The sequence below is a fragment of the Protopterus annectens genome, chromosome 5.part0 (assembly GCF_019279795.1).
Source record: "Protopterus annectens isolate FY-2018-M chromosome 5.part0, PAN1.0, whole genome shotgun sequence".
NCBI classification, from domain to species: Eukaryota; Metazoa; Chordata; order Ceratodontiformes; family Protopteridae; genus Protopterus; species Protopterus annectens.
The window spans coordinates 958706852-958723752 of NC_056735.1; the positions used below are offsets into that span (position 1 = coordinate 958706852).

The 16901-nt window shown below is 38.2% G+C and overlaps 1 protein-coding gene across 1 annotated transcript in view; it reads left to right on the plus strand.

Moving 5' to 3' along the window:
- Positions 1-16901, plus strand: part of HGFAC (HGF activator) — a 1210481-nt gene that overhangs the window by 974451 nt on the left and 219129 nt on the right. The window contains exon 12 of the mRNA XM_044072728.1: positions 5992-6132. Coding sequence (XP_043928663.1) covers positions 5992-6132 — 141 coding nt within the window. The remainder of the gene's footprint in view (positions 1-5991; positions 6133-16901) is intronic.

The following is a 16901-nucleotide window of genomic DNA, read 5'->3' on the forward strand; positions in this document are numbered from 1 at the left end:
ACACAGAGATGAAACTGAGTACAGACAAGGCCCTCTTTATGACAGCAAATGGAAAAATCAGAAGAAGATGAAAACTGTAGGGAAAAAATGTGGAAATGGTTAAGAGCTTCAAGCTGATGGAAGTATGGTGAGGGAGAAGGAAAGTCTGAATGTGGAAGTCAAAATTACAATCGTAGGTGCTGCAGGCAACTTGCTCAAAATGTCTGATATAGTGTATGACTGAAAAACATCAAACAAGCTAAAAAGTAAGTTGTACAAAATATTGGTATGACTAGTGATTTTTATGTACATATGTTTGGGCAGTGAATGCAGAGCAGCTGAGGTTCATAGGTTTATAGGTGTTTACTAGGCTAACAACCACAAGGGCCTTTTTAAGCCTAGCCATTCATCCCAAATCTCTGACAAGTTCTGATACCCTTGATAAGTGTAAGCATGTGCCTGGGAGATGAACCATTTACAGGTAACCTGTGTCCTGCCAAACCAGGGATGAATTTTCGGTTTCCCATCCAATTGTCCTAGTTGCATTTGAATTGGGCTAGGGAGGAGCTCTGCTTCACATGAATGTGGAGCCAGTTCCATAGATGGGGTAGTCTGTGGGATACATAGCTATCTCTCCAGCAGGTCCTATTTATATCACAGGCAAGGTTTAAGTCACCTTGCCTTTAGAACAGGTAATTCTGGTGCTGTTTATTTTGTAGATATGCAGGAGGTCTATCAGAGTGGGGTCTGACAATGCCCTGTATGCAAGGCATAGATATCCCCTCAAAAGCCTGTAGGAGACAGAATACAGGGATTGGGCCTTGAGATGGTCTGCTTAGGACGTATTACTTATGCCCCATATTCTTTTAGTGAGGAACCTCTGTGGACATCCCAATTGTTGGATATGCCTGGTTAGATACATACCAAAGGTGGCATTGTACTCAATGATAGGAAACTTGATACAGAAACTATAGTAACCACAGTTGCAGAGGAGGTCAAAGAGAACAGATTGTGCTGATTTAGTCACACAAAAAGAAAAGCAGAAAATGATTTGGTAAAGAAGATTTTGGAGAAACAAGAATAAGGTGAGATGAGACTTGGATGTGAAGCCAAGAGATGGATGGATTATGTAAGAGAAAACTTACAAGTCAGACATGACTTTGAAGAAGGTAGGAGAGTGTCTCTGAGTTGAGGTGTCAACAATTGATATAGAACCTGGACCCTGTGTAGAAATGGAAAAAATATAGGGTTTGTCCAGATAATGGGTGCATGGATAACCCATGCTCAGATGCATTGGTGCTATCAGAAAGAAGCACTCCAATGCATGGGTCTATGGACATCCCCACTTGGAGCCAGTAATCAAGAAGCTTGAATCCTTACAACTACCACTGGAGGGGGACGTTCACTTGGAACAAAAATGGATACACCCAGTATTTCTAGATGCAGCTCTCTGCATCAAGCACAATTTCCCTTAAGAGCATACAGGGAACACACTCAGTCCAGGGTCTGGATTTCTCTATCTGTCCCCCTCCAGGTCCCCAGTAAGATTCCCCAGTTGCATAGCTATGGAGTTGAAACCTCAGCCAAGTGTCCAAGCAAAGTTTTCCAGCACTCTCTCTGTGAAACCAGTGCTTTCTTTCCCTGCTCCAAACAACTGACACACACACTCTTTGAGATTTGGTTTTCATATACACACACACACACACACACACACACACACACACACACACACACACACACACACACACACACACACACACCTGGGAAAGGCTGGGACAGATTTACTAGCTTTGCCCCCTTCTGCCCAGACAATAAGGTAGTTATACTGCCACAAGACAGTCTAAAGCCAGCTACTCTAAGACTCTTGCAAGGGTGCCCAATTATACTGAGTGAAACTAATACTAATACAAATGGTAATTTGACCAATAGCAAGACTTTCAGTGCAGCCAGAGCTGTCACCAAATATCTATAAGTACTCTCAAAAATTAAAATTTCTCTAAAACACCAGCCAAAATGAAAAGTTTAAATATATTAAGTAATAAATAAGAAAAGATCATGAGCATACTAAATATCTATTTATAGTAAAGACCAGAGTTTCAATCACAGGAAATTTTAAAATAACACAGATAAATAGATTCACACAGCTACAGAAAAACAGAACTTAACTAATCTCAATATATTTTCCTGACTGATATAAAGAATTACTATTCCCTGGTTCACTTACTAGAGCAAGACTAGATGAAGTAGATGAGATGTCCTTCTCTGTCAGGTTCCAAAAACAGACTGCCATGAGACTTCAGTCTCATCTAGTATTAAACATCATTTTTGTCTTCGATTACAGAATGACAAGACATATATCTGGTCATCTGACTTCTGGTACCCATGCTACCCCCATTGCTAGAAACTGCCAGGATTTAGCACATATGTGTCAATAATACACACAAAGAGTTTTGCTCAGATCTATTGCAGCTTCTGGAAGTCATAAAACAATTCCAGGTCTCCACCCTTCCAGAGTAGCAATTAGTTCACTCCAAAGACAATGCAGAAAGCTTCCTAGTACAGACTTTTTCTCTCTGGCTGCATTGAGAACTGTAAGATACAATCTTTATGGCATAAGCCAGGTGATTTAATTTCAAACAAGTTTCAAAGTTGGGGGGATTGAGATTAATCTCTTCTCTTCCAGTATCCTCTGTTAAGAAATATACATTTAAATAGTTACAATAATGCATGTATATTTCTTTTTCTGTCTAGTGGGGCACACTCTTGTTGCATTTTTAACACATGCAGCTTAACAAATACATTGTACAATGCAGGCATCTGTAAAAATCACTTTGATATACAAATGACATATAATTCTTTACAAAATTCTAGCTAGCTGTGCTGGCAAATGTTACACATCCACTGCCCTACTTCTCGCAAAGCTCATATTGTCACAGGGTCTATGAATATGTAAAAAATAGAAGCTTTATAAGGGAACATACATAGCTACAAGTTCCATATTAAGCATAAACCATTCCTGAGAAACCTTAAGAGGCAAATGATTATTCTGTTTCTCTCTCTCTCTCTTTCTCTCTCTCTCTCTCTCTCTCTCTCTATATATATATATATATATATATATATATGTCTGTCTATCTGTCCATCTATTTATGTATCTATTTATCTGTCTATAATTCCGAATTCCTAAAAACAAGGTGGGATCTTTAGAAAAGGGAAGGAACAAATTACATAGAAATAAAATTAATTTTTGTGAATGATACATACAGAATAATGTTCAAGTGGGTTAATGAGTTTTAAGGGAAGGCAATGATGGAGCAATTTATGTAATGTTGGAATGAAAGATAATTGTTAAAAAATATATATATGTATAATGCATGAAAATAATGAAAGCATAGTATGGCTTGTTTTCTATTAATATATATGTACCTCTATGTCATTAATTAAAATGTGGCGATTTAACAAAGGTGTCAAAAACATGAAGACACTATGCTGTGTTACTTACATTTATCAACTAACTGTGCTCATTGCATCTTGGGGGAAAAGGGCATTTTTGCTAAACTAAATTTCTGGACCTACATTATCAATTAGCGAGTCTATCATATCATATTTTCTTATGCTCTGTTTGTGGTTGTGCTTTTGATTGCAATACTGTTTTAGAACCATGTAATTCCTTTATCACATTGAATGTCCACCAAGAATTCATCAGTCATGACCACTTTAAGGTCATTTTCTGCTTTTATTTTGGTTCTGTTTCCCCTCCAGTTGTATGTCCTTTCCTGACATTTCTGCCCTAGAGTGATTATTTTGCTTTCTTGAGGCTGAAGGAAATCTATTTTATTTTATTTTAGTCCATTTCTCCACAACTTCCTGTGTATCGACCTGTTGCACATGTTTGTATCATTTGCAGCAAGATTTAGTGTTTCTTGTAGGTATTTGAACTGCCATCCCATTACTTACCAATGGTTCTCCTCTAGTCACCATTCCATTATATGGGATTGACTAGACTATTCATATTATTAGACTCTGGGACTTTTTGTGTAGCCAGTGATGTACCCATCCTAATACTGTATGGCCCATACCCATACCTCTCAACTGTCCAGATCTTTGCAGAATGTCCAGATTTTTGCCTCGTATTTTAGGTCTGGCCCTCAGAAAATGTAGGTTTCTGGCAAATTGTTGGTAAATCATTGAGGATTGAAGTCCAAAAATAATGAAAGGCATTTGAGTTTCAAACTTCTTACTCTTCAGAAAATTCATGCTAATGCAAAATCTGTAATTCTATCAACTTTCTAAATTTGTAAGAGCAATATTTAAAAATTGTCCATATTTTCAGGCCTTTGTCCCTCCATTATATATGGCTTTGTCCAGATTTCTTGCTCTTAGAGGTTGACAGGTAAGCCCATACCAAGTTTGTCTGACTTGTTCACAGCCCTTTTGTGTGGTACTGCGCCAGATGTCTTTCTAAAATATAAGTAGGCCTCATCTATAGTCCCTTTCTGTTCTTCTGTTCTGATTACTTTCTAAATGAATTCAAATGTGTCTGGCTTACTCTTTCTGATGGGAATCAATGCCGCCTTTTGTGTAGCATCATAGTGACTTTCAGGTATTCCAGAATGTTTTCCCTCAGCCGTGGTTTCATTATTTTCTGTATTAATGATGTTGATGGCAGCTCATATCCTCAAAACTGAATTTTTGAGTGAAGCTACTCATATGAAAGTGAATATTTGTAAATGGAAAGCTAGCTTCTGTACTGTGGAGAAACATTTCACTGACTGCCAGGTACAACAATATAATGTATTGGATGTGGTTACTCCTCATAAGTGGGAGTACAAGGGGCTTATCTCTCCACAAATAATATTTTGCTATGACCATGTGTTATAGTGACTGACTTTGTATGTGTTTTTCCAAAACAAGCAGCATTTGATGAATACTAATTTACTAATACAGTGTGCGACCTAAATTTAAATTCATAGGGCAATAATTTTCTGCATATGTCTTTCTTCTATTTTCATGAGGAATAACAGCTGCCTTTTTAATTCATCAGAAATCTTACCATTCAGTAACCTGTTGGAAAGCCTAGTCGCTGGTATAATGAACTATCTCCAAGATTAGTAACATGGCATCTATTAGACACCATTGCATTATCCACCTTTATTTTTTAGAATTTCTTCAGAAAACATTCACCTGTGAAAGACTTGCATCAATACACTACCCTGAATATATCCACAAACTACATGCTGTAAATATATTATTTCCTTTGTAAATACTGCAGTACTTAGTAGGTGTGCAGTAGAACCCAGTCATCCAAAAATAGGTACACTGAATGTCTGAATTGTCTGTGTCACTGTTACGTCGCCAATTAAACATATAATGTCTGCAGGAAAACACCAGTACAAGAAGAAACAATGAGTTCGGTTTCCAAAGCAATATCCTCCAGAGTAACCACTTCTGAGACAATGCAGAAAAAGTAAATATGGGGTTCTCCTTGGAGAAATGAAGAACATTTGGAGTAATGAAAATGGTTAAGACTGATCAGTAAAACAATACTGGATCCTATATGCTACAGCAGGAGTAACTCTTTTAAAAATATGAAAAGGTACTGAAGGTAATTCTAGCATATGCGTATTCTCCTAAATGATGGCAAATCAATGAAATAACCTGTGTCAGAGATTATAAACACAAATAAGTTTGAATGACTTCTGTCACTACAACAGAAGCAGGCAACACTTATGCAACGTGGGGGAAGATAATTGTTCCTCTGAAATAAAATAGCTCCCTTTGTAATCATTTATGTTGTTTTACTTTCCATGGTGGATGATAAAGCATCGGTGTGTGTTTTTCTATCTGAGATAATTGCATTTTTTTTTCATTTTCCTGATAGAGAATTTTTATAGAATGGAATTTCACACAACATTACTTTTAAGTGCATGATATGGAGTGTATGAGTGAGATGTAATGAACTGCATAACCTTTGTACAGCTTTAACATGCTACACTTATAGTCTTGTTTCTGCAGTTCTCATTAGGCTTAAGAAAAAGAATGAAAAATGTGTTGTTGCATCACAGTTCATCCGCACTGTCTGTCTGCCTTCAAGTGACATGACATTTCCAGAAGGTCAAATGTGTGAGATTGCAGGCTGGGGGCATCAAACTGAAGGTAAGAATGATTGTGCTGCATATATGGTTGGTTATCGAGTTGTATGGCGACAGGGTGTTACAATCTGTTTTATGACATTTTAAAACTAGAAGGCAATAAGCAATAAATATTAAATGATATAACTGAGTCAAAAAAGAGTGTAGTCATTGTGGGTGAAGATGTAACTCCTTGATAGCTGAGACTTTGTTGGAGCTTCGACAGATGCTGATATAAATCCCTATAAATCTTACAAACAAAATTTAAGTGATAATGCAAACTGTATAATACTCTGCATCCAAAAAAAACCCAGACCTGATGTGTTTTGTGCATGCATATGTGTGTGTGTGTGTGTGTGTGTGTGTGTGTGTGTGTGTGTGTGTGTGTGTGTGTGTGTGTGTGTGTGTGTGTGTGTGTGTGTGTATCTGTGTAGAGTTGGGGCTCAAACAATAATTAAGATTCAGCAATATGGGTGGCATTGAGGAATATCAAATTGGATGGATAAGAAGTGGAGCACTCTGATGCAAAATTAAAAGATTGCATAATTCCTGAAATTCTAGAGACCAAGCACATCTATATGCATAATTCAAATGACATTTGTCTGTCTGTTATGGTCTACCCCACTGAGAGGTGAAAACCTCTCATCGGAATTTAGTTGTAACTCCTCACTGCACTGATTGCATCTGCAGTGCTTGTATTCATAGATTGCCACTAGGCTAATGACTTGGGGGGGGGGGGCTTTCTAAGCCTAGCCAAGTTTTCTGGAAAGAATAATGACATCATATATCCAAATAGGACATTGAGGGTTAGGCATTTATAATGTACCTCTATCCATAAGGGATGAGTGCTAGGCCCAATGTAAATTTGCTATTCCCTATCCACTGGTCTACGATGTGCTTAAATTGGGTAATAGATGAACTCAGCTTCAGATGGATGGGAAGTATTTTCCATAGGAAGGGTAGTCTCTGGGACACATATCTGTCTTTCCAGCATGTTCTGTTTAAGTTCCAGACAAAATTCAGGTCCTTAGACTTTGTATTTCTTGTAATGTTTGACTTAAAAATATGCAGGAGATTCATGTGTGGGTAGCGGGAAGTGTTAGTTTAGTACTGGTAACAAGTTTGTGCCTGAAGTCTCACTATAACAGCTAGCTGAGTAGCAGGAAGTGTGTTTTGCTTTCACTTTGTTCTCTGTGGTTAAAACAACAATAATGTCCACCATGTGCAAGCATCAACAGTGTACCTTACCTGCCCAGAAGCCTGATCCCTCTTCTTCTTATTAAATGTATGCTTCTGCAACATTAACGTATGTAATATATGGATTAATTATGATTTTATAAGTCTCTGCATGTCAAGGTCTGAAAAGCACCTCAGTGAGCTCTGAAATTTTAGCATACAGTGTTATTCATAACTGTTATCTGAAAGTAGTGATTTACAATTTTGTGTGTAAATGAAAACTGTTGCATATGGCTGGTGTTTGAATGTTAAACACCTTTTGGTAATGACTTGAAAACTGTTGCTTACAACATTACACTCTGCTTTAGTCTGAATATTTAAACCCAGTAGTTCTAGTATTAGTACTCAGGACTAATTCAGGATAAAGTTAATTTATTTATGTCTTTATTTGAATGTATTAGTTGAGTAGGGCACTGAACCCAGTGGATCTTTTCCAGACCCAACCCAGGTTATATAACTAACGTGACAACAGTCCATAGGCTCACCGTTCATGCTAACTGTCCAATGCAGGTTGGTCAATTAGCATGATAGTGAAAAAATATGATTCAGAGACTGGAGTAGCTGCAGTGAGAAAGATCTTCTTAGTGTGTCATTACCATGTCTTTGAATCAAACTCTAGTGCTGTCACATCTAACTGCACTAGTGTTCTCCATAGTTGCCTATGCATCGAATTAGTAAAAGCATGCCCCCCAACACACACACACACACACACACACACACACACACACACACACACACGCACGCACGCACGCACACACACACACACACGCACACACGCACACACACACACACACACACACACACACACACACACACACACACACACACACACACACACACACACACACACACACACACACACACACACACAGTCATACTGTCTTATTCGTGCCCTTGCAGATGCTCACAAACACACATGACACACACAAACACATTAAAATGTCTCCCACCTCCACATCTTTGCTGAACTTACCTACATCACACAGACTTCAATAATAATGAATGGTTTACTGATGTGTTTTGTTGGCAGTCATGTTTTCCTCCTAGAGTGAAATTTTACTAAGCAAGAAGCCATAGATATTTCTGTGGAAGAACACATAACTAACTAGCATTTGCCACTTCCCCAGGCTGCAGAAGTAGCATGTGGATCCAACCACAATACCACTTTATGTACTGAGATCCCAGTGAGGGTAAATCCTTGGCAGTAGATCCATCAATGGATTTGAAAGGCTTAAAACAATGGAGAACTTTTCCAAGATAAGGATTCCATTTCACACCAGGCCTTTCTGAATCCTATGGACTGATTTAACATAGTACATTGTTTAAGTAAATAACAGTCATGCTTCTGAAATGTGTATAAACGTAGCACAGAAAAAGCAAAGAGCTAAGGGTATGCAGTTAAGATGTTAGAAATTTGGGGAAAAGGTATAATAATATAATAGGTTACATGAAGGTAAGTAAGATGAAAGAAATGAGAAGGGTGCAAACTGCAAGAAAAGGACAAAAGTTCACTCAGCAGAGATGTGAAGAAGGAGTGAATTATTGGTAAGATTTTATGCTGAGTGTTTTTTCAGGCTGTATTTGCTGCTGGCATATTAGCTAAAATCTCATTTCAATGTGACTATTTAGATTTCTTTTTTATATATTTTATTGAAATTTTATATACAGAAACAAACACATTGACATAATGCAAATAATTGTTTACACACGTGTACTACAAGTTTTGCTATAAAGTTCGTTAAACACCCATAAATTGATCATAGAACATATATGATTTCTCCATTAATGAGTTCAAGTTTATCCAGTAATTACATTCTGTGATTAGTTTGCTTGTTTTCATGTTAATAGTAGACATTTTTTACGAGAGTGACAGTATTTATAAATTATATAAATTAATGTGTAATCTCATTTTGTCAATTATTTGTGTTTTTTTTTTAGTTCCTTTTAGTCATTTGCCTGGCTATTGTTTATAAGAACCAGAGAAGTGTGAATTTAGACTTGGGTATGCATCCAGGAATTGGAGCATTAAACAACACCAAAAGTTTAGTTAATATGAATTTACCACATCACAACGGTTGCAGTAAACATTTAGTTTTTTTTTATCCAAAAGGGTTGTAGAACTTTTAATTCATAACTCATATGCTGCTAATCAATTCTAGTTAAGAAGTTGGTTAGTCTGGTTGATATGGGCATCCTGAGACAGTGTAGTAACTGCCTCATGTGCACAGACAACCACCTACTACTACTGCCTAGGAACACAATTTGCAAGAGATGCAATTACATTAGGAACCTGGAGACTATGCTGTCTCCTCACAAGCCAGTATATCTTGTACTGAGAAGGTTGTCAACAGAATCACTACACCTCAAATACCACCCACACATACACAACACACACCCACATATGTGGAGGTCCTCAACAAAAACATATCCAAACAAAGGAGACCTCCGAGGCAAAAGCACACACGAGCTCCACAGCCTTTCACACCACATACCACACATAGTTCACACACCTGTGTCTCACAATCACTAAGACTTAACCATAAACCCAACATATTCATCATAGGAGACTCCATTGTGAGACACACAGATGTGCCTCTCACCAGGCTGGATAAGGAGAAAGTCACAGTTAGTTGTCCATCAGAGGTCAGAATCCACCATATTACACACGCACTCAAGTCTCTCAACAGCAGGTATTGTTATGAGTCTGTCATAGTCCATGTTGATGTGAATGACTTGAGACATACCTCCCTGGACTATATGAAGAGAGACATGATTGAACTCACTGAATATGTGTCCCAGGCAGGTATGTCCCTAGCCTTAAGCAGCATTCTAGCGTCATTGAGAATGATGCCTCAATACAAACAGAAAAGGATTGACTTTAACAATTGGCTTAGTTTCTGCAGTCATTCCAAGGGGATCCAATACCTGACAGCCTGGGAAGATATGATCGACAGACTACGATGCTTTGCCAGAAATGGCCTGCATCTGTCTCACTTGGGCTTCAGGCTTCTGGCAAAGAGCTCTTGCTGCCCCCCATAGTGCCTTTTGTACAAAAAGTGATGAAATTAAAACTTCCAGCATAGAAATTTAAAAAAAACACAAACTAAAGGTCATGCTGCTAAATGCTAGGAGTCTAAACATGAAACTGCACTCATTGCAAGCATTTTTAACCCTGGAAAATGCTGACATCTGCACAGTCACAGAAACCTGGTTCAAAGATGTGGAGAGTACCCCATCCTTACCTTGTTAACAATACTATCATACATTCAGACCCCAAACTGTGGGTAATAAAGCTAAAGGAGGTGGAGTTTCAATATATATTAAAGACATGCACACCTCCAGGCTGGTCAAACAGTATGACACACAGGAGACACATCAGGTGCAGTTAACCATTGACAAGACCCCTATACAAATCATAGCTAGCTACCAGCCTGCAAATCTGACTCAAGATGCCCAATCTGCCTATCTGGACCTCTTCGAATCTATCAAGATTCAACCCTTTACCCTGATCCTGGGTGACCGTAAATACCCAAACATAGACTGGAAGAACTATTCATGCCAGAACACATATGCCCAGAGATTCATCGATTTTGTCAATACAAATGCTTTTGTACAGCTAGTTGATACCTCCCCCACAAGAGGTGATAATATCTTGGACTTGGTATTAACCAACATGAGTAACCACTGCAGCATTCCTGCAGTATCAATCTCCCTGGTAAGATCCAACCGTAAAGCGGTCAGTTTTGAAGTCATCATGTCCCCTAACCCCCATCTAGCTAGGGTCAAAAAAAAAAATTCTCCAAATCTGATTACACCCTCCTGAGGGATGATATAAACAACTTCACAGCCCACTCCCCCTCTCTAGGAGCTGGCACCAGTATCCAACACTATACCAAAGCACTATACGAGCATTTATATAGATGTATGGAATCATCAATAAATAGTTGAGCAATATGATAACAATATGATCATCTGACAAGACTAAATCATCCTCTGCGAGGAAGAGTAAACCTGTCTGGTGGGCATCTGAAATAAATTAACTGTATAACAAAAGAAAAACAATTGCTGTCCAAGACCAAGAAGGAGCAGGTGCCCGTTTGGAAGCAGTCTCTCCTTAGTCTGAACAAGCAAATAAGAGCACTAGTGAAATCCTCCAAAGCAAACTTAGAGTCCAAATTGGCCACATCTACTAGAGACAATCATAAGGCCTTCTTCACATATGTCTGAAATCTCAAAGGAAGCACCCAGATCTGTTCAGACCTGGTGGTCAGGGACACCACATATACAAATGCAATAGATATAACAACTTTGCTGGCTGACAGATTCATCAAAGATTTCACCCGTCTATCCCCTCCCATCAGTAAATCAGGATATTCCCAGTACCTGTCCCCTTCCCTTTATATGTAGGGATCAGGTCATCACTGCTCTCTCAAAGCCAAAAAATACAGCCTCCATGGGACCCGATAACATCCCAGGCTGCATTCTATATGAACTCAGGCAGGAACTTGGACCAGCATTAGGTGCCCTATTGAATCCAAGCCTGAGTACTGGCTTTGTCCCAGCTAAGTGGAGGACAGCTGCTGTCATCCCTTTACACAAAGGTGGAGTGTCCACCGATCTGAGAATTACTGACCAATCAGCCTAACTAGCATGATCTGCAAGACCATGGAACGGATTCTCATGGATCTCATTAACAAGGACATTGGCAATCTCCAAAGACTTGATCCCACACAGTTTGGCTTCATCAAGGGGAGGTCATGTCTGTTAAATTTGGTCGACTTTTTTGAGACAGTCACCAAAGCCATGGATGAGGGGAAGATGGTGCACACCACATACCTTGACCTGGCCAAAGGCTTCGACACTATTCCCCACTCAGGCATAATAGATAAACTCTCTCAACTAGGAATCAATCCATAGGTTACCAGATAGGTAGCTAACTGGCTCACTGACAGAACTCACCTGGTCAAAATAGGGGAAGCCACCTAAAGCAGTAGACCTGTATTGAGCGGAGTACCCCAGGGTTCGGTCTTGGGGCCTCTGTTATTTGGGATATACTTTTCTGAGGTGCAAGCCAAAACCAGTGTGCTATGGTTGACCAAGTTTGCAGATGACTGCAAGCTGGGTGCTGTCATCAATTCCCCTAGTGACATGGACATCCTCCAAGAGGGTTTCACAAATGACTGGTGTCAGAAAAATGGCCTCAAGCTGAATACCAAAAAAAATGCATCATCATCCCCTTTGGGGAGAGTGACATCCCCACAAATCATCACATTAATTGCAATGTCCTAAGCACGCAGTCAGTCGTGAGGGATTTGGGCATCCAGATTGATAGTAACCTGACTTTTGACCACCATGTTGCTTCCATTGTATGGAAAGCTTTCTACATGGCCCATCTCATAAGTAAGGGTATCTCATCCAGGGACAAGGAGGTCATAACATCCCTGTATTCTTCCCTTATAAGGCCCATTATTGAGTACAATGCCCCATTCAGCATGTACCTTGCAAAGCACATGTAGCAGCTGGAGAGACCACAGAGGTTCCAAACTAGGAGAAATCAGGGCCTGAAAAGTCTACCATACACAGATAGGCTAAAAGCCCTATCCCTCCACTCAGTTTCATACAGACTCCTCAGAGATGACCACTGTCTGGCATACAATGCGATCTCGGACCCTGCCTTGATGGGACTGCTGCACTGCTGCATATCTGCAAGTCAAGCTCCACTCAAGTAACCCACACACGTGGCCTCAATATGGTTTGTGACATTTATTTTATTTTATTTTATATTTGTTTACCAGGATAGTCTGACTGGACACATGTCCATTTACAGGGGAGACCCGGGGAGAAAAGCTCCACATTCAGTACAGAAAAACAAATAATTGAGCAATATGATAACAATATGATCATCTGTACAGAAGCAAAAAATTGACAATAGATAAACATACAACTTTCGATACAAAAACAAAATTTGACACTAGATAAAAAATACAACTTTCGATACAGAAACAGAAACTGACACTAGATAAGCATTATAACCGACTATAGAGACAGACAGAGTCTACTTATAGAAATTAATTAGTGTAAGTTTATATGAGCTAATATAAATATTAGAAACTTCAGTAGAAAATATAATTCCTTATACTGTAGAAAATTACAGTTTGTATAATTGGATATGAAGCTATCTGAGGTGATAGAAACAGTGAAGGTTAGGTAATGCATGGACATAGCCAGGAATTCATTAAGTGTAATTTAAGTGAGTTTTTGAACAGTGTAATAGTGGAGGCAGAAGATAAAGCAGGGGGAAGGTTATTCCAGGATTTAGCTATGTTATGGGAGAATAGTGCTTTACCTGCAGTGTTAGCCTTAGAGATACAAAGGAGTGATTTGTCAGTGGAGCGAAGTGGACGATTTGATTTGTAGGGCGTGAGTAGGTGACAGTGTTGGGGTTCTATCAGGATGTCTCACAATATTGTAGGCAATGATTAGTTGATAGTAATTGAGTAGTTGGGGAAATTCTAGCCATTGTAGTTCCATTAGAGCCTGACAGTGATGGGTTCTGAAGGTGCAAGACCTCAGTAACAGCATTCTGTATTAGAACCCAGATCCTTAAAACATAAAAATGTATATAACACAATCTTGTTTGAAACTTATGAATAAGTTTGCATAAAAGGTATTTATATAAAAAGGTACAAGAGACTTATAAAGATATTAAAAAAAACACAGGTGGCAAGTCACGTTACAGGCCAATATGCCTCCAGGACTGAATGAAAATATCTCCATAGTTCCCTTATTAAAAATTAGATCCGCTAAGTTATGATTACGTTTTGTTACATTTTGTTATAAGTACATGGCTGAACCTGTTTTTTAAATATCTATAATTGTCTTGTACCTTTTTATATAAACACCTTTTATGCAAACTTATTCATAAGTTTCAAACAAGATGGTGTTATATACATTTTTATGTTTCAAGGATCTGGGTTCTAATACAGAATGTTGTTACTGAGGTCTTACACATGTAGTACTTAAAAAGATCACTAGAGGGAGCTCAAATGCAAGTTTTTTTTTGTTTTTTTTTAGTGTCAATTCATGCATTTTATGTGTAGTTTTAATAGGAATAGATTTATTTATATTATTTTTTACTCTAAGCTATTTATAAATTGTTTTTGAAGTTTTAAGAAATTGTATATGATTTTTAACATGTTTTAACATTTGTTAATAGGTTTTAGGTGAATGTGTTGTACCAGTATGTTTTAGATAAGTAGGCTTGAATATTCAATTTTCACTGTACCTTTAAACTTTAATTGTGTCTTAGTTAATTAAAATGATGAGAACTAGAGGTAAAAAAGGATTTTGGTTACATGCAGTCCACATCTGATGAAGGTTTTAACGAAAACGTACTGTATAAAGAGAGCATTTATGTTTTTTATTTTTTTGGCTGAATAAAGTTGGAATTATCCTTATATCAGTGGCTGAGTTCGTTTTCTGGGTGCCTTGGACTATTTCAAGTTTAGAAAATTCATTACTTGAGAGTAGATACATTTTTGAGTAGTTTAGATAGAGAGAATAGGATGGCAATTGGACGATAATTAGAGAAATCATAGGAATTACCACCTTTGTGAAGTGGAATAATGTATGATACGTTCTATAGTTGAGGGATGTAGGCTTCCTGTATGGAGCGATTGATAAGGATGGATACAGGGTAAGATATGGACTCAAGAGCTACTTTTAGGTAGTTAGCAGGTATATTGTCTGCAGCCAGGGTGATAGGCTTCAGTTTTAGGAGGAGTTTTTTAATAGTAGAGGTAGGAACAGATGAGAGAGTAAAGGAGGGGATGTTATCAGGGTATTTTTTTGAGATATCTGAAAGTTTGTTTTTGAATAGTTGGGAGGATAAAGTCAGGATAGATTCTGTAAAGTGTTGATTAAATTGGGAGGCTATGTCTTCAGTATTGTTGGCGGAGGCGGGAGTTGGAGTGGTGGTTTTACCTGGTTTTAACTGTGAGTTGATAGAATGCCAAAATGTTTGAGGGTCTTTTGAGTGATTATTTTGGGCTGCAAGGAAATAATTCTGTTTATCTAATTTGGTTTGTTTCTTGGCCTGATTTCTGAGTTGTTGGTAGTTTTGTTTGGATAGGTTAGTGTTTCCTCTTTTCCACATTTTCCAAGCCTTGTCTCTTGACTTCAGTAGGGCTCTTGTGTCCCTACTTAGCCATGGTGCGTAGTTTGTCTTAACTCTAACTTTCTTAATGGGTGCAACTAAATTTGGGACATTAATAAAAGTGCTATTAAAGTAGTTGATGACCTGGTCTAAACTCAGGGTTTTAAGTGGTTCCCAGTTACATTGTTTTAGAATGGAGTTAAGATCCTGTATATTTAGTTTGTGGTCATCTCTGACTTATCTAAAAGCTATGGGCTTAGCTAAGTTGGTGTGTTTGCAAAACAGGACAGTGGGGAGATGGTCACTTAGAGTGTCTGGTAGGCATCCTCTCTGATAGTTTTTTTGGGGCAATTGACTAGCGTCCAGTCTAGTATAGATTGTTTTTTTTATCTATTCTAGTGGGTTCTTGGATGAGTTGGGAAAAAACAAAGAGACTGATGTGAGTAGTGGGGTTGTTAGAGTTACATGCTAACCAGTCAGTATTTAGGTCTCCTAGTAGGATGGTTACCTGTGGAAGATTATCTGTAGCCCAGTGTAGGATTTCTTCAATGGTGGGGGAGTTATTTCTTGGGGGAATGTAACAGCAGAGTATATTGATTTTTTTGGTGATGTTTATATATAGGACTGAGCCTAAGATTTTGGCATTTTGAAATTTAGGTAAAGGGGTTTGTAGGGGTTTTATGTTGAGTGTACTTTTAAAGAGGATAGCAGTTCCACCTCCCTTCTTGCTTACTCTATCCTGTCTTAATATATTATAGCCTGGCAGAAGGATTTCCTCATCTTGGGTGTTTGGTTTTAGCCAGGTCTCAATAATGGTTAGTATGTCTGGGGAGTAGTGGGCTATAAATGCATGTAGGTCAAGAAATTTGTTAGATATACTTCTAGTATTGATATTAAGTATTGATAGGTCAGAGATTTGTTTGGTTGATAAAGTGGTCCTGGGTTTGGGTGTATGTCTCCTAAAGTGAGTAGTTTATTTGTGATAAATATATATTTAATAGTGTGTGTTACTTCTGTGTTGGATCTAAGTGATATTTTTCTAGTGTAAGAAGTGGTTATGTGAAACTTATATATGTGTAATATTGAGTTATCTTTAAATAATGTAGCAGAGATAGGGAAATCTGTGGGTGTGTCTGATTTTGTGTAAGTATGTGTTATATGGAATGCAATGTTTTTTAATGTGTTCGTATGAGTGGTTGTGATGTAGGTTAGGTATGTGAGTGTAAAACAAAGAATTCATAGTCTGAGATGCATTTTTGAGAGAGTGGTGGTTGGATACTGTTGGTGGTGTGGTTTGAGTCTGGAGGGAAGAGTGAGGGTATGCTGGTAGGTACTAAGTTTGTATTAGTGGAGAGTTAGTAGGGAAAGTTAGGCCTAACTTAAACTAACAAAAAACAAATAGA